We start from the raw sequence: 24,799 nt of genomic DNA, 5'->3' as shown, positions 1-24,799 counted from the left end.
TTCGATCTATCCATCTCACCTTCAGCATTCTTCTGTAACACCACATTTCAAAAGCTTCTATTCTCTTTCTTTCTGAGCTAGTTATCGTCCATGTTTCACTTCCATACAGGAAAATATAACTTAAAAACACGTTAATTAAAACTCATTTGCATTTAACTCATTTATAAGTAATTCAGTGTTATACATATTCATTTTAATTACATGAAGTTTATTTGTACATATCAAAATTAAAATAATGTTGCAGACGAATGCATTTCCTCTGATCAAAACACAGGCGAGTTAGAAATGGGTTGCATTAGAGGCAGGCGTAGGGATGTGGCGACCCCATCGCCTGGTGTTTACGACACTGTAGTCAACCAAATGACTTCCAGAATAAGGAGTTCTCCTGTACCAAGTGCCAATGATCTCTTGTAGGCCGGATGAGCAGGTAGAGGTTTAGAGCACTCTCGTGCTCTTGAGGTGAGAAATCACCCCAAAAGGCAGATGAATAACTTGTCGACTAACATCACAGAATGCAGAAGGCAACGGGATACCATTGCATTAAAGATCGTTTTGGGTATCCCCAGAAAAACCCATCATGGGTTTCAGAGTAAAATATTCCGGAGTTTCAATTCCCTCATTCGGATCTCTTGGAGGGAATACATTGGAAAAAGCTATGAGAAACACATCAATGAATATAGGTACTGTACGTGGAATGAGAAATCATTATATCAGTCAGAAAAGTTACAGAACGTGATCCAAGAAATGCAGCAACTAACCATACTGGGACTAAGTGAAACAAGATGGCCTAGCTCAGGTGAAATGTACAGTAACCAAATGAAGATATACTACACTGGTAATGATGATAATTATCACTGATATGGAGTTGCTATTATTGTTGACAAAAATCACAAGCCAATGTGTGACCAGCTTTATACCAATCTCAGACAGGGTAATCACTTTACAACTACAAACAAAAAGAGCAAAAGTTAACATTATTCAAGTCTTGCTCCAACTGCTGACAAGAGTGAAGCAGGATTACAGTAGTTTTACAAAGAAATTGAGCAAGTCTTGCAAACCACAAAGTCTAGAGACATCACGGTCATCATGGGCGATTTCAATGCAAACATCGGCAAGGGACGTGAAGGTGACTTTATAGGAGATTTTGGATTGGAATCACGCAATGAATGGGGAGAAATCCTGGCACAGTACTGTGAGAAAAATGGGCTATTTGTTACCAACACTTTCTATAAGCTTCCAGAAAGAAGACTGTACACCTGGAAAGCACCCAGTGATAACAATAACATTTTTGGAATCAAATCAATTTAATCCTAATCAACAAACGCTATCGGAATGCCACCAAGGCAATGAAAACTTATTCTGGAGCAGATGTGGCATTGGACCACAATCCATTTGTGGCCAGATTTGAAATGAAGCTTAAGAAAGTACTACCAAAACAAAATAAGGACATACTATGCATCTCTCAACTTCAAGATCCTATAATGAAAAGCACAGATAACAGAACGAATCAATGAAGAACTTTGTAAAGTTGGAAAATTTCCCCAGCGATGTCAATGACAAATGGAAATCCTTCAAGGGACTACAGTACTTCAACATACGAGTCATACCTGGATGACTGATGAAATAATACAATTGATGGAAAAGAGGAGGCTTTGTAAAAACCGGAATGAACATCTATACAGGAGCACACACACATCAAAATAAGAAGGAAGATACTGTTGGCAAAGGAGAGGTGGTTCACAGAAAGATGCACAGAGATTGAAGAATTAATCTCAAAATACAACCATTTCAGTATACATAAGAGAGTCAAAGAACTAACTGGAATCAATAAGATTAGAAAAGGAAGTATATTGCTTGAGAGAACTGGCAACATCATTCCCAGCAATAAAGAAAAACTTGAGAGATGGTTAGAATATATAGAAGAACTGTTTGAAGACAATAGGAAAGAACTTTATGCTAGTGAAGATATGGATGTTGAAAATGGGCCAGATATAATAAAAGAAGTAATACGTGCTACAAAGTTGTCAAAAAGTAATAAAGCACCCGGTCCCGATCTCATACCAGCTGACATACTGAAACCCATTAATGAAGAACAATTAAATGTCCTAAAAGACTTGTAGTAAACACAGGAGTCATCCCTCGTGAATGCCATCTATATTTGTTCCATTCCCGAAAAAAGGAAATGCCCCTCAACGCAGCAATCATCGAACAATCAGTCCCATGAGCCATACCCTTAAAATATTCCTAAAAATTATCCACAGAAGGATCATCAGAAATTAGAACAGAATATCAGTGACACACAAGTTAGTTTCAGAAATGTGCTAGGAACAAGAGCAGCCTTGTTTACCTTCAATATGCTGGCACAGAAATGTTTAGAAGTCAATCAACCAATGTATGTCTGCTTATTTTTATTAAAATAACACTTTTGACAAAGTTCAGCATGATTGCCTCATCCAAATGTTCAGGAAGAACAACTTGGACGTGAAGGACATTCAAATCATCAGCAATACTTATCACAATTAGACTGGTATCATAAAGGAAGGTAGAGTGTTCTCTGAAGAGGTGACAATAAAACATGGCATTAGACAGGATGGTGTCCTGTCTCCTACGTTGTTTAACCAATACTCAGAGGATATAATACAAGCAGCTTTAGCAGAAGAAACAGCAGGAATTAAAGTTAATGGAAAAAACAATCAACAACTTAAGATTTGCTGGTGACACATTGTTGTTGGCAGAAAGCCTACAAAATTTACAGTGACTGAACACTTAATGTAATTAAGACATGTTTTATGATAGTATCCTGAATACAATGCCAAGAAAGCTCGACGATGCAATAGGGAGACAGTAAAGCAAGTAACAAAGTACAAGTATTTAGGAACAATTGGCAAGTGGGTGTGTAAAGTGCATTAAGTCAAGAAATGGTGTGAACTGAGTTAATAGTGGCATCGAAGAGAGGAGAGCGAGCTGTTTGTGTATCTATAGTGCATTATGTCATACTATGACGATGATGATGCTTGTTGTTTTAAGGGGCCTAACATCGAAGGACATCGGCCCCTTGTCATATTATGAACGGTTACAAAGTTATTGAGTTGTGTATAATGTGCTAAATTGACTTCAGCCAGACTTCAGGTGTGCAAAGTGCGTTATGTCCTGCCCTTCATGACTTACCACACTGAGCACTATTCAACACTTTATTCTGTGCATGCAAAGTGTGTTATGTCAGTTTGGTAGTGACTAAGCGCATTTTATTCGCGCTGTTGGTGAAGTTGTCCAACAATATAGAATGACTTCTTGAACTAAGCACCACACATTATTTCCGCTGAGTGAGTACTGAACTAAATTCCCGCCAGCTGGATGGTCACGTAGCCCATTGTCAATCATCATTTTCCAGCTGTTCTGATTGTTGGCTAGTCACAGGCCTTGTTGCGGTACCTATTGCTTTGCCCAAAGAAGCTCAATTTTCACAGTGTATGTGATGCGAGCTTAGTTAACCCGATGAGTGCTACACCCGCCTATAGACGGGCTGACGCGGCCAGTCCACTAGTGCTATGCCCGTCTATAGACGGTGCGCGAGAATTTTAATTTTTTGAGTTTCCCGGTTCACTTTCGAGTGCGAATTTGATCTGTGAAATGTTCTGATATCTGTTGGGCATTATGTAGAACTAACTGATCAGAGATTATAGCTTCGGGAAGTAACTTACAGAGCTTTTTGTAGACGTCTGTGGAGTTCATCTGTGATGTAAACAAACATGGCGGATCAACAATCTCCTTGCTCTTGCTTCGATGTTATTTCGGATCACAGAATCTTTCAGTTATTAACCACAGCGGAAAGTGATGATAGATATAATCATTTTAAGGAATTGTTAAGCGATTTTGAAAGCGAGAGTGATAGAGAGAGTACCGAAAATATTGTATGTGAGAGAGAAACAGAACCTCCTTCTAAATGAAAGAAGACAAACACGGGGAGTACAAAAGCTATTTTATCGCTAATTTCGTGGCGGATGGATTACTTTTCTTCACCATAGTTTCAGGTAACTGTGACAGGCTCTGAGGGCCAAGTAGTGTTTGATGACAACCAGAAAATAATTGATTTTTTACAAACTTTTGTGCCAGTGGAGTTGGTGCAGATAGTTGAACAAATCGGCATCACAAACAACCAGTAGAAAACATTAAACTATCACCACATTCCAGGTTTGGAAAGTATTGTAAAATATCAACTTATATACTTCAAAGAAGTTACATGTATTAGTTGCCTACAGATTTTAGGAAATATTGGATTTTCCATTTGCATTTAAGATTTATAAATAAGTAACATTTATAAACAGTTTAAGCTAATTACCCCACTGATAAGTTAAAAACTGAGGCTTCTACAATTCTTTTAACGTAAGAATGAAAGAACTCAGCACTGAGGTAACAGTCAACTGGTAACTCAGCACTTAAAAGGTTAAAGAGCATTATGTCTTCCAGAACAGAAAATATTTATTAGCGTTAAAACAAGTCAAGGATCAATCTACCGAAAACAATGGAGAAGAATCCGGTGAGTAAAAGTGCTTCAATTGTCATTCGTATTACTTAAGCCAGAATGATTATAAGTTGTGTTGTTATCAGAGAATGCTCTTGTGAGTTAGGTTATGAATTCATGATCAGTTCTGATGAAACAATTCTGACTTGGAACTAAAGAGGAGAAGCACAAAATTAGAATGTGCTAACTTCATTATTTTAAAACTTAAAACTGTCAAAAATTATAATTGGGGAATAGATGTAGTGATTCTTATAGCATGCTGTAAAACTGATGAAAATGTAGTTCTGTCTAATGTATAGATTCAAGTTTTCCACCTTCTATTCCTAAAGGACTTCAGTACACTTTAAACTTCGACAATTCCCAGGAGGACCCAGACTTCAGTATTACTGACTTTTCATCTGATTAATCTTGTTCTGATGTTACTGAAGGTACACCCCAGAAAAAATAAAGAGGATGTCACACAAGGAAGGTGCGAGTAGTTCTTTTTTAAACCCTTCAGAGTGAACCTAGTATTGAGAGAAAAGTCGGTGGCATTGCATTAATTGAAAAATTCCACACAGTTAAAGTGCCAGTGCATGAACCTTCCCATGATTTTGAAAAAAAAAACTGGATCTGTCCGTAACACAAGTGGCAAAGTGTCAGTGGGCAAAACAAAAACTATTACGTCTCAGCGATGTGTATGATGGCTTTGCACTATTCTGAAATGCTGCAGACCATTGATCATAAATTTCTAGTCCCTGGCCATACCCATATGGAATGTGATTGTGATCACAGTTTGATAGAAAAAGCAAAGAAGAGGTTAAATGGAAACACTGATCACTCTAATGGCTGAGCCCAACTGATGAGGTAGTCAACCAAGAATAAGCCTTTTATCGTAAAGGAAATGAACTGGGAAGGACTTTTGGATTTCTCAGCGCTTTTGCGAGGTTTTCTACAACACAGGAAAGTAAACAAAAACAGAGATCGTCTCAAATGGAGGGAAGTAAAATGGTTGCATTTTGACAAAAGTGACATGAGCACCACTCATTATAAAACAAAACTTGATGCCAGTGAATTTGTACAGGTCCGTTTTTGAGGTGGGGTAAGTGTGCCACCCTAAACCCACCTGCAGTTTACAATGATCCAGTTCCCATCTCTGACAAAAAGAAGATAGATTTAAATGGATCTCCTCCAATTTATCTCGCCAGTTTTCCACAACTTCTACAAGGAGATTCCCTCAGCAAGCACAATAAGAGACTTGCACCCCGACACCCTCAATGATGGTGACGATAAACAACACAATGTTATGTGAACATAATGTTTTTGTCAACGAAATGTGACATTTTGTGAAGTGAACTGTCACTCATGAACAAATTACGAGTAGGTTATTAAATAATATCTGTATTATTAGTGGATGTGATATTGTTCATTAATAATAAAGGTAATTCATATCCATATTACTGTGCACATCACATTATATTACTAAATGTGCATGTGCAAAGTGTGTTAAGTCATCATTTATTCGACAACTCGTGTTGTTTGGCTCCCTAATTACGTGAATTTACATGGAATTTATTATGACGAATTGTTGTGAACAGTATTAGGTTCCTGAAGATATAATTCAAATTACTTTTATTCCACAGCTCGATTTTGGGTTTGTAATTTTCTCTAAAGTAGTAAATTGTGACATAATGCACTTTACACTCCCACCGGTCAATTGTGAACTACAACACTGAATGTACTGAGGGAATAACATCCAGGATCGGTCAAGTTAGAAATGCATTCAATAAAATGAGGAGTGTTCTGTAGCAGAGACCTTAATTTACATCTAAAAATTAGACTTCTGAGATGTTATGTCTTCTATAGAGCTGAGACCTGGACCATAAAGAAAAGAGAAATTGACAGATTAGAGACATACAGAAGGATACTGCAGTTGAGTTGGACAAATAAGGTCACAAACGATGAGGTAATGAGGCAAATGGGAAAGAGAAGGGAAATATAAAATACTGTCATAATCAGGAAGCTGCAGTATTTTGGTCATGCGATGTGAGAAGAAAAATATCATGTACTGCAGCTGGTCATTCAAGGGAAGATACAAGGCAAAATAAGACCAGGAAGAAGACGCATTTCTTGGTTTGATAATCTGAAAACTTGGTTCAACTGTTCCATTATTGAGCTGTTTTGATAGCCGACCTATGAGGAGATGGGACTTGAAGAAGAAGAAGAAGAAGAAGAAGAAGAAGAAGAAGAAGAAGAAGAAGAAGAAACAGGTTTATTGGCAGTGGGACTACAGCTGAGATGTTGGAGAGATGTCGTGTGGTGGTGTAATAAAGGTCATGGGAAGTGACTGCTGTAATATTATCCTTTCCTTCAGCCACAATTCTTCTATAATTATGTTTCTGCAACTTCATACTCTGTATCACAACACCTAATTGTACAGTACATCCACACAAAATAAACTGGCGTTTCGTCAGCAATCGAACTAAGAAATATGGATCTAGAAACTGTAAGCAAATGGTCTTCCCAGCATGGACTCCTCCTAAACCCAGAAAAATCCCAGACCATAGCAAAATTATTTAATTAAAAACATCTTAAGATGTGTTCCATGGGATTGAGATATGAGTTACTCGGGGGTGAGGGGCCAAGGATCTTCACGTCCTTAGAGCAGTCATCAAACTATACAGACATAATTCAGGAGTAATGGAGCATTGTCTTGCTGTAAGTACAGGTCACCTGCAAGGTGCTGGAGGCAAACAAATGGGTGATGATTTGCCAGCAGGTTCCTGTAACATTTGTCAGTGAAGGACATTGTCAGATGTACCAGTGTTCCCATTTCATCCCGTGTGAACAGTCCCCATACGAGGATACCACCATCACCAGCCTGAAGAGGGATCCATTACCTCATGTCAAAGACGCAATCATAACCGGCCATCGGCGTGTACAGACTGATATCTCAACTCATCTGTCCGGGTGACCTTTCTTCCATGTTTCGAGTGTCCAATACCAGTGTTCCTTTACCCATCTCAGTCAATGTGTCTTGTGACGGATGTTTAGCAGAGGTACCCCTCGTGAGATGCTTGATTCTGTACCCCATGCTGAGGAGATGGTTTTGGATGGTTCTGCTCACAGGTCGTTGTTGTCTAGCATTGAACTGATGAGTGAGCTGCTGCACTGTGGCCTGTCTATGTACTCTCATGATCTGAGATAGCCAAAACCACGACAGTTGACCTTAGCAGCGGTGGTTTTGCCCGAAGCCATGTACTTATGGTACACTCTGCACGACTTTAAGAGATGGAGTGCCCAGTATATCTGGCGCTGCCAATATGGCCGCAATTAAAAACACTAGGGTCACATGTCTTACCCATCCTATAGTCAACAGTTACGCATACAGCCCGTACAAAGTATGACGTCCTTGCTGTTACTTGTCACGCCCTCCCATTACATTCGCTGAGGCAAGCACAGCACCTCTTTCCCATTACAGCAATTATTGCTCACAAATATATTTTTTCTGTATGCTTGGTATATTTGCTATGTCTATGAATGAGTGGGTTTTACAATTTTTTTCAGAAATATTGTGTAACTTCATAAGAAAATGGCTGATAACCTTCAAGCACATCACCTGAAAAGACTTGAGAGCAACAGGGTTAAGAATGTCTTTCTGGACAATAAAGGACAAGAGCTTTGTGATACTTGCTTTTCGGGCCATGTATAATCCCTAGATCCACTGGCAATTTGCAAGAAAAAAATATACTTTAGCATTCTGGAGAAATCCTTAGTCTGCTGGATGAGCAGGACACAGGTCCATAAATAGAAGAACCTTCCTGTTTCTTGCACCCATTTGTTCATCAAAAGTTTACGAGAACTTACTGAATAAATCTAAAGTCATCCAAGCATTTTAGTTGCTGTAATACCTGCACAGCAACACCGTTCTTGAAGTAACGTGGCTTCTGAAATTTCTCGATTATAATGGGATCCTGACGCTGTAATTTGTGTTGCTGCATATCAAAACAGTAATTCTCTACTTGCTCACTGTTCCTCCAAAGTAGGCTTCTCTTTTAACACTCAAGGTTTTAGAGGCCTAAGATGGTAAAACAGGCCAGTTTCATCCACATTATACATATCCAGAGGTCAGAAGCCTAGCAAGGGTGGTGGCAGCACCTCTTCTTTCCAGTGTTGAACATTCGTCATTAAGGGCAACACACACCCCACAACCTGTCCTGCAAGGAATTTCATATAGTTTCTCAAAGTGATATAGCCAACTATTCTAAGCCTTGAAGTCCATAAATCAAGGTGATTCCTTGATATCACAAATATTTTCATTTTTATTAATGCCCCATTGATTGGTGTTTTCACTATGTGCTTCAGTGAACTATCCAATAGCATCAATTCCAGTTCCTCGTAAGCCAACTTTTTACATTTTTATCTTTTTTGTTTTCAAACCACACTGTGTTTTTTTGATTGCAAATTTTCTCTTTATTTTTCAGCATTCTTGATAATGAAGAATTTGTCACATTGAGCCGCTTCACTAACAGGCACACTTGTATTTCTCTCCAATTTGCAAATCAAGTTTACTTTCTCAGCAAGAGAAAAAGAGTTTGCCTTTCTGCCATCACAGCAAACTTAATCAAAACTGGCTTGGATTTAACTGAAACACCATAGATGAGAAAAGTGAAATCCAGGTAGATAATCCATGCGACACACAACAAAACACTAGCTGATTTGAACTTATACAAACTGCCACTACAATACTTCAGAGTAATAGAAACCATGTACGCGGTAGCAAAGCAGTATGCCTGTTTGAACGCTGAAACATCAGCAGTCTTCACTTTGCTCAGTCCACAATAATCACTATTCGAGAACCTTTGTTTACTACAACTGCCATGCTCGATTTAAGGTCGGATGTATACATGAGCCTGACACCTCACTTTAGTGTTAAGTGCCCGTGCTCAGCAAATTCCACTTCTGGCTTCATTCATCCTTAGCAGGCTTATGATGTCTTTATCGTACATTCTTAATGTTGTGTAACTATAAAGAATAGAAATAAATAGTTGAGATTTTCAATACATCCTTAGGCTAGATAAGGCTCTACCATAAAACAAACTATGCTAAATCAAGTATAGTGTTTTTATGGAATAAATTTTGGAACTTGAAAAAGCGGGTTTATGCTAAATCAACATTGTATAAATCGAGGTCATACAACATACAGTATTATTAATATTATGGTGCCTCAAAACGTTTAAATAACAAAATACTAAAATATAATAATGCTAATCAATTATTGATTTATTTACAATCGAAAAATATTCAGGGGTATATAATTCACTATCGAGAGTGAAAGTACTAAATTTTCAAAGCAAATCTACTTTTAGAATTCTTGTAGTAGCACTTGATCAACATTACTAGATATCTTTCCTGCAATATGTTGAAGGAAACCTTACCTCTTTATTTATTATTTCTTCTCTTGTCATGTCTTCAACATCATCAAGAACAACTATTTTCTCTTCTAGTTGATTGTGATCAATAAAACTCTGCAGCACTCGTTTTGCCAAGACACTTTTCTCAAAGCAATACACTTTTTTGGCTCCCAGCTTAGCAGCTACAAGTCCTAGTAAACAGCCTTCACTCAAACATGCACACACACTGTCTCGTGTCACATAGTTCTTGAGAGCTGCAAGGTAAAGCCTATTCCTCTCACAGTCATTCATGGCACCAATGCGAGTACGGCTAAATGAAGCATGAACACCACATTCACAGACAGGTCGCAAGTAGTCTAAGGGAGAAATTCTGTAAAAGAAATAAAATAGTATTACACATTCATCAGCTTTATCTTAAATATTATGTTCCACCCTATTGAGAACAGAAATAAAACAAAAATATAATTTTATTCTTAGACAGAAGGTGCAGACGGAACCAGAACTAATTCAGAGTCCATTAAATGGAATTTTGGTGCAGTTTTACACAGAAGCCAGAATTTTAAATCTTATTATTGAATATTTCACAGCAGTTTAATGAGATTCCAAAAGCCAGGCAAGATTAGCATATTACAAAAGAACTTTTCAAATCCTTACCGACTGGCATAAAATTCTAGACATATCTGTGAATTGAGGCAAAATATTCATACAGTTACAGTCTAATATGTGAGCCTGTACCTATCTTCACGATGCTGAGTCCTATAAAAGATTTCTTATTTCTTGAAAACTTAAAAAGATTAGGACCATAAAGAATTGAAATAGCAGCTGAGCAATGCGTAAGGTACTAGTGATTCACAGAGGATCTAAGTACTTGCACCTATTATCCATTTCCTCATGGTAACCTAAAAGGACTTGAAGATGACAACCCAGCCAGAGTAGGACAATGAGAATCGGTACATAGAAAAAATATCATATTACTGACAGCAATGTGCAAAGTTTTTATATGGCTGGAAAGTTTGCAAATGTTGAAACAGAAATGCAGTATCTCGAGATCAAGATTTCGGGACTCAGTGAAGTTAGATGGCCTGGATCAGGGACACAAGACTGAACACGGGGTCCTATATTACTAAGGAGTTGATGATCCCGAACATCAGTATGGAGTAGCTGTGCTCCTCTCTTCTGATCTGGTGAAGTCAGCCAACAATTTCATTCCCGTTGGAGATAGGGTCATGCTCCTTAAACTACAAACTTCACATCATGCCATGAACATTGTCCAGGTTTGGGCTCCAACAGGAGATAAAGAAGGTGAGTTCAACTAATTTTATTCCACTCTGGAGAAGGCAATGGACCTTACAAAGAAAGAAGAGATAAAGTGGTCCTTGGTAATTTCAACGCAAAGACAGAATATGATCTTGGTGAGAGAAAAACCAGAGGAGATTGTCTGGTACAGTTTTGTTCAGAACAACAGCTACCTGTCATCAATACCTTCTTCAAACTACATCCCCGGCGCCTGTCTACATGGACTCCACAGCGGACTGCAAAGTTCATATTGTCAGGAGCCAGACAGACTTAATCCTCATTAAAAGTGATCCTAAAAGGTTCATGAAAGCAGCAAACCTTCTCTGATGCGGATGTTAAATAGCAACCACAATCCTGTTGACAAAGAAGAATTGGAAAGAATGTTCCTCCTGATCAACATAATGTTATTTACATGAATAAACTAAACTATTCACTGTAAATCATCAACACATATGAAATTAATAAATTATGCACAATCCTGTTGTCATGGACTTCAAACTCCATTACTTTGTCAAAATTAGATGCTCTGAAAAAACCTAGGCACATTGATATAGAGACCTGACAACCTTGAGGCATGGACTCAAAACAACCTTGAATCTTGGAGAGTGGATGAGTACAGTGAACAGCTCGGGAACAGTTGATACTGAATCAGAATGGAGTGTCCTAAAGAACATACTCATTCATACCCAAGAAACAGGAATTGGATATTCAGGCAGCCCACAGAAGCAGCCATGTATGATGGGGCGAAATATTACAACTTATGGAAGAATGACGGAAATTGAAGCACAGGGATAAAGATCAGCATAGAGAGTTCAACAGAGCAGTGTGGAGAAAATGCAGGGAGGAAAAAGAACTTTGACCAGTAAATGGAATATCTTCAGGAGAAACAAGACTTCTTCAACCTCCATAAGAAAATCATTTATGGGGAAAAATTGTGAGTTGTATAAAGCTACAATGAGGGATGCCAATAACATTACCTTTGTAGGAGGTGAAGAAAAGCTGAAGTGCTGAAAGGAGTATGTTGAGAATCTATTTAATGATGTGCGGCCAGACAAACCACCCTGTATTTATGAATGCAATGAAATAAGCCCTCACATAACAAAAGCAGAAGTACTGTATGCAATCAAGGTCCAAAAGTAACGTAAAGCTGTAGATCCTGACAAGATACATGCAGAGACTCTCAAACTCATTGCTCAAGGTGATGGTAGAGGCCTAGATCTGCTAATACCACTATTCAACTCAGTATATAAGGCTGGAAGAATTCCATCTGACTGGTTAAGGTCAATATTTGTTACCATATCTAAAAAAACCAGTGCATCACACTGTGATGATTACTGCATGATCAGTCTAATGTGCTATGTCTTAAAGGTATTCCTGCATATCATCCACACTCGTACCTATGCAAAATGTGAACACCAAATAGTTCATATTCAGTTTGGTTTTAGAAACGGACAGGAAACTCATGAGGCTCTTTTCTCTTTGAATGTTTTGACTCACAGATGCCTGGATATGAATGTTGTCATGTCCACGTGCTTCACTGACTATCAAAAAGCTTTTGGTTATGTATCTCATGAAAAACTTCGAGATTTTAAAAACTACTGATGGTGATGCTGGTGACCTATGTATCATCATTCAGCTCTACTGAAACCAAACAGCAGAGATCAAAATAGAGGGAGACACAACTGAGAACATAGCTATACATAGAGGTGTGCAACAGGGCTTTGCCTGTCATCTCTCCTTTTTAATATCTACTTCAGGCTGTGTTCAGAGAAGCTGTTGAGGATGTTAACATAAGCATCAGGAACAATGGCAATGTCATTAATGTCCCCTTCAAATTTGGCCTGTAATGAATATTTTATTGTATGTGGCAAAGGGATGTTATCATTCTTTCATTAAGGGTGATATGTTACAAGTTTATTTCAACTCATCATGTCTTCACGCAGAGAACCGGTTTGAACAGGTAGGGTGGACAGTGTATTGATTTTTCAATCGAACGGCCAGCTGTAGTCGTGTGACCTACTTGGAATTTCTCAAGGCCACCCCAATTGATAGCACGAGGCAAATGTTCTCGACATAGTACTCTCTCGAACTATGAGAACCTATCAGGTGAAGGTACGACGTCCAATTATGACGCGATATAAGGACACACATCCCGGTATAAATGCATAAATACTTGTGCTTTAGGAATAAACTTCCCTTCCTATTGCGACGTTCTCCGAGTGCAGCAGATTTTCGAGGTCAAGTTACGTATCATTCAACGATAATTTCCATGTGGTCGTGTGTGTGTGGTCATATTCTAAAGCTTTTGTGTCAGTTTCAGCTCTCATCAAGACAAGAAAGAAGAGGACAGTTACATATTCAATTCTCTTCGCCAGGATGTCTCACCCATCTTCTGAAAGAGCGATCTACGAGAATCTGGAAATGGACTTTGCTGTCAAGATGCAGTGTTAAAATGTAGGCACTGTCTGACATGGGGGAGATAACAACTGGATGCAGATTGCCATATGAGCAGTTTCCTTCATCGACGGCGAGATCCAATTTCATCAGAAATTTATGTACCTTTTTATAATAATAATTTATAATAATTTTCCGAATGATTAGAACGCTATTTAAAAATCATAGACCTCTCCGATAAAAGATAATTTTATGTGAGATTAATTTCAAATGTGTGAACTCGTGTGGGACAAAATTACGTCACATTTGACATGTTAAATTTCAGAGTATATTTCACCTTACGCATATCATTGGATTAATTCAAGGTAGTGTCGTCAGACTCTGTGTCGAATTGAGATTTTTTTTGTGAAGTTAATAGTCAGCAATAATAATAATAATAATAATAATAATAATAATAATAATAATAATAATAATAATAAAGTTGAAGGTCAGGTTAAACTGAAATGTAACGGTCATGAGTGGTAAATGTTATTTGCTATTATTGTGTTATGTTTGATGTGTGCTCTATTAGTGGATTATGAGCCTGGAATACGGCGGATCCTGAGGGATTAATTGTGTAATTTTATTTGGGAAGTATGTGTCTAAAGAACCATGTCTTCTGCGAATTTTGGAGCACGTGTTAAATAATGTGGATGAGATTTAGGAGTAATAATATTTTATCGCGACTCATGAACCACATGTCCGATGACATTAATGATTAACCAATATTTATGTGCGTGTTATTAGTTGACCAATTCTTCTGAATACTGAATCGCTGATTTTCTCAATGATCAACGTTGTGATAACTCTGTTATTTTCTTTACAAGTGATTGCCCAGATTTAATCACATTTCTACGAGTATCGTGTGCTACTATTTATCCGATACCGTCATCTGAATATTCCATGGATAGGGGAATAAAAATCGAAACTTAATATTCAAATTCCAGAATCCGATCGTAAAATATGTAAATACGACACAACACCGAGAGGATTGTACCAGTTTGCAGTAATGCCCTTTGGATTGAAGAATGCTACTGCCACCTTCATGCGACTGATGGATTAGGTATTATCAGGATATGTTGGAGATTTTTGCCAAGTGTATCTCGGCGACTGATGATTCATGGACTGACTTGCCAACTGGAGAAGTGCCACTTCGCCCAGTCCCGCGTAGAATATCTTGGCCATGTCCTAACCTCTGAAGGCTTAGAAAGGCAACCGGAGAAGAATCGAGCTATCGAAGAAGCTGAACGCTCACGGACCAAGCGTCAAGTACGTCAGTTCCTTGGCTTGTGTGAATGGTATAGCAGCTTCGTGCCAACTCTTTGAAGAAAAGGCAATACCACTCACCTATCTACTCCATAACAACCACCTGTTCCGATGGACCAGCAAAGTGAGGCAGCATTCCAAGGCATTAAGGCTGCGATGTGCAACACTCCCAGTCTAGCCCATCCCGACCCCCAACGGAAGATGTGCCTGCAGACGGACGCCAGCGACTCTGGCTTAGGAGCAGTGTTATTCCAGCAGAGGAGTGACAGCAGAAGGGACATCATCGAGTATGCCAGCAGAAAGCTATCTCCCACCGAACAACTCTACTGCACTGCCGAGAAGGAAGTCTTAGCCGTGGTGTGAGCCATGGGCAAATTCAGAGGCTACTTGGAGGGAAGGAAGTTCCAGCTCTACACCGATAACGCCGCTCTCAAATGGTTAAACTTGGTCTCTGGCTCAAAATCTAAATTGATGCTATTGGCTCTGTTAATCACAGAATTTGATTTCGATGTGTGTCACGTCCCAGGACCGATGAACATAGGAGCAACAGCTTATCGAGGCACCCAGTGATGGAACCTGAAGCTAGGAGCACCATTGTCGAGAGGGAGTTCCCACGAAAACACCAGAGTGAGCCTAAGGAACCTATCCTTATGACCATCAAGAAAGAACTTGATCTGGGAGTGATCAAACAGTGGTAGGAACAAGACAAGCTCTGTAAGACCATGATGCAGTGGATTATGAGACAGAACACCGATAGCCTACTTGTCCCAAGGGAATTCAAGATGTGCTCAAGAACTTCCGGGACGACAGAGGACTCTTGGAGTACAGGTCGCACCTCTCCGACATGTCTGCAGTAGCGGTGATCCCCAGACAGCACACGACGGACATCCTCGAAAAGTTCCACGACAGCACTGAAGCCGGATATCTAGGAGACGAGTAGACATATCAGTCTACGACGAAGATTCTTCTGCATCAACATGTGGAAAGACATCCTGGACTACGTGAAAGGGTGCTGCATCTGTGCCTGCACCAAGACGAGCAACAGGAAGGCAGATTCCAGCCAACAAGGAAGACGACCACAACATCCATGGAAGGTCATAGTCCTGGACTTGATGGGTCCTTACCCTAGAACACCACGGGGTAAAACAGGATTCCTAGTAATCACCGACCTCTTCACAAGATGGATTAAGGCCTTTCCAATACCTGAAGCCACAACAGGACGCATCACCAGCCTGCTACAAGACAAGGTATTCAGCCGTTACGGTTATCCACGGTGCATTCTGTCAGACAATGGGAGTCGGTTCACGTCAAGGAAGTGGCAGCAAATGATGACAATGGTATGTGGAGCACTGGACCACCCCTATATACAACCCAAGGGCCAATCCAACAGAACGACGAAATCAGGAGCTGAAAAGGATGCTACGGCTCTACCTGACAGACAAAGAACGTTCACTGTGGGGCCGTCAGATACCGCAGTCACTCTTTGCCCTCTGACAACACATCAACCGTGCCACTGGCTATTCCCCAGCAGAGCTGTTCCTTGGGTGACAGCTATACGGCACCAGGGATTGGGATATTCGTCCACCACCCACTTCTGGTCAAGATGATGCAGCTGTTTTCCTGGCAGAGTGGCAGCAGCAGCAACAGCAGAACATCAAGGAGAAGCAAGCTTTGGCCGAGAAGAGATCCCTTACCCAGGCCAAGGCTCAAAATGTCGAAGAGACCCAGATCTTCCTACCAGGCCAACAAGTACCATGGCATAACCACCCAGTCAGTAAAAAGATTGGAGGGTTTCATGCAGGTCTCGCACCTAAATGGGTTGGTCTTGTCGAGGTGGATAAGCAGCTGGGCCATGGGGTCTACTTACTAAAGACCAACCCTTCTGCCAAGGTCCATGCATCAGAGTTGCGGCGAGTCACCCAACCGCTACGCATACAGAGTAAGCCTAGAGGAGAGGCTACTGACGACACAGCTCAGCCTGGTCATGAGGGGAATGCAATGACTATCATCGAGAAAGAGGCTGGCAGCGAGGCAACCCTGACCCCTGACACGATATGATCCTGTTAAGAGGAGGAGAACACTTCCAGCGACGTCGAGGAAGAGAGAAGATAAAATCTACAACCAAGGCAAAGTCAACGAGTGTGACAAAGTGTGAAAATTGTTTCAAGTTATAGGGGGGATATCGACACAAGTATAATAAACAGATATAACTTGAAAACAATACCGTATTTACGCGAATAATCCCAGCATATTTTTTAAAAAGTTTTGAAGCACGAAATTGGGGTGTGGATTTTATTTGCATCAAGGTTGCCAACACGCTCCTGGCTCATCTAGTTTTTGATGCCGAGTGTACAGTTATGCTTTGTGCAAACGTAGACGGAAGAAAACTGTCCCCACATGTCATATTTAAATGGAAAACAATTCAGACTTTTAATTCTAAACTAACTTTACATTTTTTTAAAATACCGTATTTTACAGAGTAATTTAAATTCAAAATTTCTCCGCATCACGATAGAACGCGTCTTCTCGAACGTTCAGGGGTAGCTTTCCCCACTTTCACTCACTTCGGTGTGTCTATAGTGTGTTTCATAGTTGAAAATAGAGTGAAATCGTAATTCTTTTGTATTCAGCGTTTTAAGGAACGCCACAATATCACACAGGAGGCAGTACGCGGAAAAGCAGAATCCGCGAAAACTGGCGAGAGTTGGCATTTCTGAATTATAAGATGGCTGTTAATTCGAAATCATGTAACTGGAAGTCTGATTTCTGTATTACTACGATTCTGAATTAACGAGGTTTTACTGTATCGCAAAACGAACATCAGATTTCGCCAGTGTGTCTATTTCAAGTGTTTACATTGCACGAAAAGAATTATCCACCACCGGTCATGTTACTGTCCAGTAAAAAGAGACCACGTGTGAGACATGGAGTGTGACGAACTTGTAAGTAATTTAGGAGAGTATTCTAGTGATACAAGAGACAATGAATCTTCCCATCTACAGGGAATCAAGCCTATTGCAAGTTCAGATTAATGAAATACCTGTCACATAAGTAGGCCTACTTGCTCATTTTCATGGAAAATATATTTCATAGCAGTGATAATGTATTTTTATCATCTCAGGCAAAGCAGCTATATCCGTAAATTTACATGTTCATATTTGCGTAAAGATCATGTGGACCTCGCAGAGTGATACGAAATGTTTGTTTATGCCTACGTTACTCTTTCAATGGAAGGAATTTTAGTTCATTTCATTTTTTTTCAAAATGAGCCTTCCTAAAATGAGGGTGCGGGCATTATTTGATGGCGAGGATTATTCGGGTAAATATGGTATTCTCTCACCCATGGGTAAATAATGCAAGTGTCGAGCTTGAATTATTGTTATTTTATGATTATGATTATTACTTGTAATGTACGGCTATGAAGTGTTGCATCCGCTTAGTATTTGTATTATTATTACATCATATGTACATACGATACGATCGTGTTGTTTGTGAGGTTATGTCATGAAATGTGCTGTACATAAATATTTATATGAGTTCAGTTAATGTAAATACCTGTAAATGAATATTATATAATTTTTTATTACCTGTATATGATGTGCATTCCACTACAGAATTGTGAAACACACTAACTTCCAGAATGGAATATGGAATATAATATAGAATGGTAGAATATTCTGTACATTATAACCATGCTGTTAGGCACTCACGAATTTACGAGAAGGTATTTTGGTAGTGTATCTTTCTAGAAGCTGGCCAGGCACATATATTAAGAGGTGGTCTTGATGGGAGAGGAGAGTTATTGTTCAGTAGACTTATGAGTGGACACGTTAACACGTTTTGTGACATGCTTTTAAGCAGTCATCTGTTTCAACTGTGTTTTAAGGTTGCAATCTCCATGTCCAGTGATAGGCAATTGTTAAAATGGCGGCTTTGTTGATGCGTGTATTTTGCTAGTGACAGCAGTGATTAAGGTTATGTGTTAATTTGTAAATAGATGTGAATAAATAACTATACCAACTGACAGCATTTCGTGTGCGTCTTTGTGGATATGTTAGGAGATTATGTTGAGAAGGTGGACGTAACAACTGATGGAGGATATAGAATTTTCAAAATATATGATTTCTCTACAGGAACTCTCACTGGTTTGTTCTGCAAAATACATCTGGTTTTCTTTACGTTACTTCTGTATTGGAAAATTGCTGGTCCAAGAACTTGATCAACTTACATTTTTATGCAAATAGTATTCAAAGCACACACACAAATATAGAATTAAGTATTCTTATACTTGTTTTATTTCATTTTGAGTATATTTAATCTGTTTGTGTCTCTCTCTAGTTCTATGCTTGTCCTGTGTTCCTAGTCTTTCAATACCTGTATTTTTTTATCTCTCCTCCATTTCCCTGTATTTATCTGGCTTTCACTTCCTACGCCAAGAATTCCCAATAATGCCCACCCTCTTAAAGAAACTATATAATATTGTTCCTCCAGATCCTAAGATTACGAGTTCAAACCCATCACAGGTAGCCGGATTTTTGTAGGGCACTTCATGCTGTACGATGTTGGCACGGAAAAGATCTCGGGTGACACATATGGTGTCTACTTGGCAAAATTAATTAGAACCCAGCCATGGATTGCCCAACAGAGGTAAAGTGTAACAGAACACCAAAATTGACAAGCAGGCAGCCTAGATAGGGTCAAATAAAAAAGCCTGCACACGATAGCTGAGGTCATATAATTATTAATTTTTGTCCTGTGACTATTACAGCCAATTGCAGCCCTTGCAAGGTGGTGGGTGGATAAGTAGGCGAGTCAGTGGCATCTACTGTGTATGAGAAACTGTATGTTAGTATGGTAGAGGATAGTATTGTGTGGGATGTGTAAGTTGGAGGCATGTTGTGAACGGTATAAACACCCAATCCCTAAACCGAGGGAATTAACCTTTAACTAATAAAATCTCACAGTCAAGCAGGGGACTGAAACCAAGGCCTCAAGGCCTGGAGGTCAGTACACTAACCACTCAGCCATGGAAGAAACTGGGAATCAGACACAAGAGGGTTGGGGCTGAGGAAAAAAAAAAAAAAAATATAAAAAAAATAAAATAAAATAATAATAATAATAATAATAATAATAATAATAATAATAATAATAATAATAATAATAATAATAATAATAATGTGTGGCCTCCCGAGAGGCCTGGTGAAAGTCTTTTGATTTGATTCTCGATCTGACTCCCGTAGGTGACCTGTGCGTCTTGATGAGGATGAAAGGATGATAAAGACGACACATACACCCAGTCCCCTTGCCAGGGGAATTAACCAATTATGGTTAAAGTTCCTGACCCTGCCGGGAATTGAACGCGGGACACCAGTGACCAGAGGCCAGCACGCTAACCATCTAGCCATGGAGCCAGACTGAAGAAACATTTAGATCTGTAAGAACTGGACTGAAGAGGAGAGAGCCCATCTATGAAGATAATAGTGTGTGAAGGAGTTTGTCCTTGTCCTTTCATGGTTTCATCCCTATCCTTGTCTTCTTTCCTGTTGCCCACACTATCATTATGATTATCTGTTTGGGTTTCAACATCCTCCTTTCTTCTACCTTCCTATTTTTTAATAATTACAGTTGTACACTTGTTTGTTCTATTTCCATTACTTATACGTACTTGAGATCCTTGCGTAGGTTAAACCACAATGAATACTCATCATGGCTGCTGATAAGTGTAAGCTCTTCCCCTTGTTTCACCTCCACTTCCTGAGGGAGATAGTAGACAGCCTGCAGCCAGTGGTCTCTCCATGGTAATTTTTCAGCATTTGGGTGAGCCCATACAGGAGCACAGGTAAGTAATACCTCACCTTCAGTGTCCATAATGAGGTCCCACCACATAAATACAACATGAGCAATTCCAGTACGTTCCGCCTTGCAGACTACAATGTTCGATTGCTCACGAGGAATTGGTGTACGTCCCGACCAGTCAAACCTAAATCAACATAAAATAACTCATGACTTTCTTGAAGCAAAATATATTACAACAGAATTACTAAACAACATTTCCTCCATCGCATGCTTAAGCTTAAAGGAATTTAACTTAAGCCTCAAAAACAATATCATAATTGGTCTGTAAAAATTAGAGAGGGATATTACAAAATCTTTATTGGCAGAATGGATATGCTTGCTTAACTGGACACACACTGAGGATACAAATATTTATGATACTAAGAAATAATCAATCACTAATTTTAGATATAAATGAAAGAAGTAGATACTAAGTGAATAAGAAACTGGATATTTCTCTGAAACAGTTCAAATCCATTTACAGAATTTTTCTTTTCTTTTTCAGTTTGTTTTACATCACACAGACACAGACAGGTCTTATGGCGATGATGGGATAGGAAAAGAATAGGAGTGGGGAGGAAGCGACCATGGCCTTAATTAAGGTACAGCCCCAGCATTTGCCTGGTGTGAAAATAGGAAACCACAGAAAAATATCATCTTCAGGGCTGCCAACAGTGGGGTTCGAACCCACTATCTCCCAAATGCAAGCTCACAGCTGTATGACCATAACTGCATGGCCGGACAGCAGTTTATGCCTGGTTCCCCTGTTGAATTTTCTTCATGAAATGTATTATGCTACTCTTTATTGATCGTTGATGGATTCAAAGAATTAATAATGTGTCTTGTGAGCAATTTTTGCTAACTATCAATTCTGTGCATTATTATATGAATTCTTCAACCAATTTCACAATACCATGTGCTGTTGACTATAGCCTTCTTGTTTAGTAATAATTGTTGGGCATAGATTATACACTCTGAGGTAAGGAACTCCAACAATAAATCGTATACAAATTTGTGCCACCTAGATGACATTTATTATTTATTACTAACTACCAACTAATAGCCAAACTATGTGTAAGCACTCTATACATTCCCATTTATAATCAATGTTCAAATTAGGTTAGGATCATTTCATTGCATGTTCATGTTTATAATTTTATTACAGTACATATTTTATTGGGCTATTGAATAATTTTGTTTTTTTGGTTTATTTAGTTTATTTGTTTTATTCTCTTGCTGTTATTCATTTAATTCATTCTTTAAAATTTAATGTCTGGTGTGAAAATGGGAAACCACAGAAAACCATATTCAGGACTAACGGCAGTGGAGTTCTGTTGTATGTCCGGCGCTCTCTTCTCGCTCCTCCAGCCAGCTGCACGCGCGCCTGTGTATCATTCTGCTAGCTTCGACGCGCAGCCCTCAGTGCGCGTGCCTGACCATCGAGTGTACTATAAATAGGAGCTCCCGGCCTGCTTACTCGCCCACTTGCCCCGGTGTCCAGCTCCAGAATACACCCTACGTCGAGTACGGAGGCTACTCCTCTTGAAAATGTGCTTCGACCAGGTGGACTGAATTTCTGGCAGTACGAGGTTTCACCTCTGGTCACCGCTCCCTTACCTGTTTCCGCTGCCTAAGTCCCGTAACTCTTTTACAAGCCATTTTCATTCCCTAACTTATGCAAGCTCCCTTAGTTTCGCTAGGTGGAATTTCTTCAATCAATTGAACTTGCTTTTAGGAATTCAGGCACTTCAACAAACAAGGACTCTCATGAACATTTATGTTAGTGTGCCAGATAGTTCTCGACTATCAACGTGTCAGTTCACAAAGACTATCTTTTCAAGATAGAAGTGTATATAAAGACTGCAAACCTGTACATATTGTATAAAGATAGACTTTTCTCAAGATTCAATATTCCTTTTTGCTTCAAAATAAATTTCAGTTATTTGTGTAAATATCATAAAGTGAAGCAATAAAAGTTGTGTTTTGTAAACTTCAACCTTGGTTACAACACAACTCTATGGCGACGAGGTGAAAAAAGCGACACTCCAATTCATCGGCCCCAGTCGCCAACTCTATGGCGACGAGGTAAACAAGCAACAAACTACACGTCATCGGCCCCAATCGCCAACTCTATAGCAACGAGGTAAACACGACACTACAATTCAACAGGCCCAGTTGTCAACTCTACGGCGAAGTGCTAAACAACCACGACACTCCAACCAGTTCTGACACACAGCTTACCTTACTCTTGCTTGTACGCATCTCGCAATGGCTACTGCGGAACAACTAGCTACGGTCTTCCAAGCCTTACAGCAGCAACAACAGCAGTTTATGCAACAACAACAGGCAGCATTAATTCAGGCTATTCAAGCTATTTCTGTCTCTACACAGCCATCAGCTATTCCTCCGTTCTCTGCTTTTGATCCGGCTAAGGAAGAATGGTCAGTTTATTTAGCCCGTTTACAACAGCATTTCATCTGCCATTCTGTCACAGATGATCAACGCCGCCGCGCACTATTTCTTAGTTCGGTTGGCAATGCTACGTGTGAATTACTACGTAAATTAAGTCCGGAAGAACACTTAGCTGAGGTACCCTTCACGCAGCTCTTGGCCCGTCTCACGGAACACTATGCCAAAGCTCCTCACATAGTGGCTGCTCGCTATAAATTTTTTCAGAGCAGAAAGCAACCCCATCAGACACATACTGAATGGATAACTGAATTGCGTGGTCTAGCTAAACCCTGCCAGTTCATCTGCTCCAAGGACGGTTGTGGTTCATCCTACACTGATTCTCTAATTCGGGACATGATAATTTTACATACTCCTGAAGACAAAATACGTTTTGACGCTGTCAAGCAGAGTAACCCTTCTTTAGAAGACGTCCAGCGTATTGCTACGGTTTATGAGCTTACTACCAAGACTGCCGCAGCCATAGCTTCTCCACACGAAGTTGCACACGTCTCGCCTCAGGCCCGCAAGTCCTCTGCTACAGTGAACCGTACGGATAAGGCGCTCTCCACCAAGCATTCTCGCCAGGTTCCCTCTCGTAATGCTACACGGAAGCCCAATTCTAAAAGCACCTCGAAACTCCTGCCTTCCTGCCGAGGTTGTTTCAAGCATCATGAACGTCGTGACTGTCGTTTTTTCAAAGCTACTTGTCAACGATGTAATAAACTTGGACACATTCAGACTGTCTGTCAAAGTTCGCCCCGCCCTGCTAAGACTACTGCAGCGCGCCGGAAGCATATACAGCCCCGCCAAGACATGGAAGTTGATCAGATCAATCTTATTCTTCCCACAAAGGATTCTCACAAAATCATCATTCCTCTCTCATTCTCTGATCGATCTGTCGATTTTCAATTAGACACTGGATCACCTGTATCTATTATTAACCTGACTACCTACCACGACTTAGGTTCACCTTCATGCTCTCCAGCTGACATCCAGCTCGTGACATTTAACAAGAAGAAAATTGACATCAAAGGTCAAATTAAGCTTCAGGCTAGTTATAAAGGAATTCAGAAGGCCATTCCTCTTCTCGTAGTTAACAACTACACTGCATCAAATATTATGGGCATGGATCTATTTAACTTATTTGGTTTCCAGATACATGACAACATTAACGTCGTATCTACATTGCATCCTACTTCTGACGTTACCGCTCTCCTAGCGCAGTTTCCTGAAGTCTTCGATTCTCAGCTCGGAACAGCAAAAGACTATACAGCTCACATACAGCTGAAATCCGGAGCTACGCCTCGCTTCCTCAAAGCACGTCCAGTACCCCTAGCACTTCAAGACCAGGTCACGAAAGAATTAGAAAGATGGATACAAACTGGAATTGTAGTACCAGTTACTTCTAGTCAATGGGCTACTCCACTCGTGGTAATCAAGAAACCTGATGGTAATGTTCGACTTTGTGGTGATTTTCGATCTACAGTCAACGCACAACTCGACACAGATATCTTTCCTATTCCACGTCCAGAAGACTTATTCCGTCGTCTCTCTGGTGGACAATTCTTCTCTCGAGTTGATCTTAAAGAAGCATATCTCCAGC

General features: G+C 39.8%; 1 protein-coding gene across 3 annotated transcripts in view; it reads right to left on the bottom strand.

Annotated features, from left to right (window-relative positions):
• Art7 (arginine methyltransferase 7) overlaps positions 1-24,799 on the bottom strand; it is a 165,705-nt gene that overhangs the window by 60,085 nt on the left and 80,821 nt on the right. For all 3 annotated transcript variants that reach the window (XM_067146441.2, XM_067146443.2, XM_067146442.2), the window contains exons 6-7: positions 20,576-20,890; positions 9,940-10,285 (exon numbers count right to left, since the gene is read on the bottom strand). In XM_067146441.2, the coding sequence (XP_067002542.2) occupies positions 9,940-10,285; positions 20,576-20,890 (661 nt within the window). The remainder of the gene's footprint in view (positions 1-9,939; positions 10,286-20,575; positions 20,891-24,799) is intronic.

Source organism: Anabrus simplex, chromosome 4 (assembly GCF_040414725.1).
Source record: "Anabrus simplex isolate iqAnaSimp1 chromosome 4, ASM4041472v1, whole genome shotgun sequence".
Lineage (NCBI taxonomy): Eukaryota > Metazoa > Arthropoda > Insecta > Orthoptera > Tettigoniidae > Anabrus > Anabrus simplex.
Note: the sequence above shows the minus strand (reverse complement) of the source record. Positions and strands in the feature narration are given on the sequence as shown.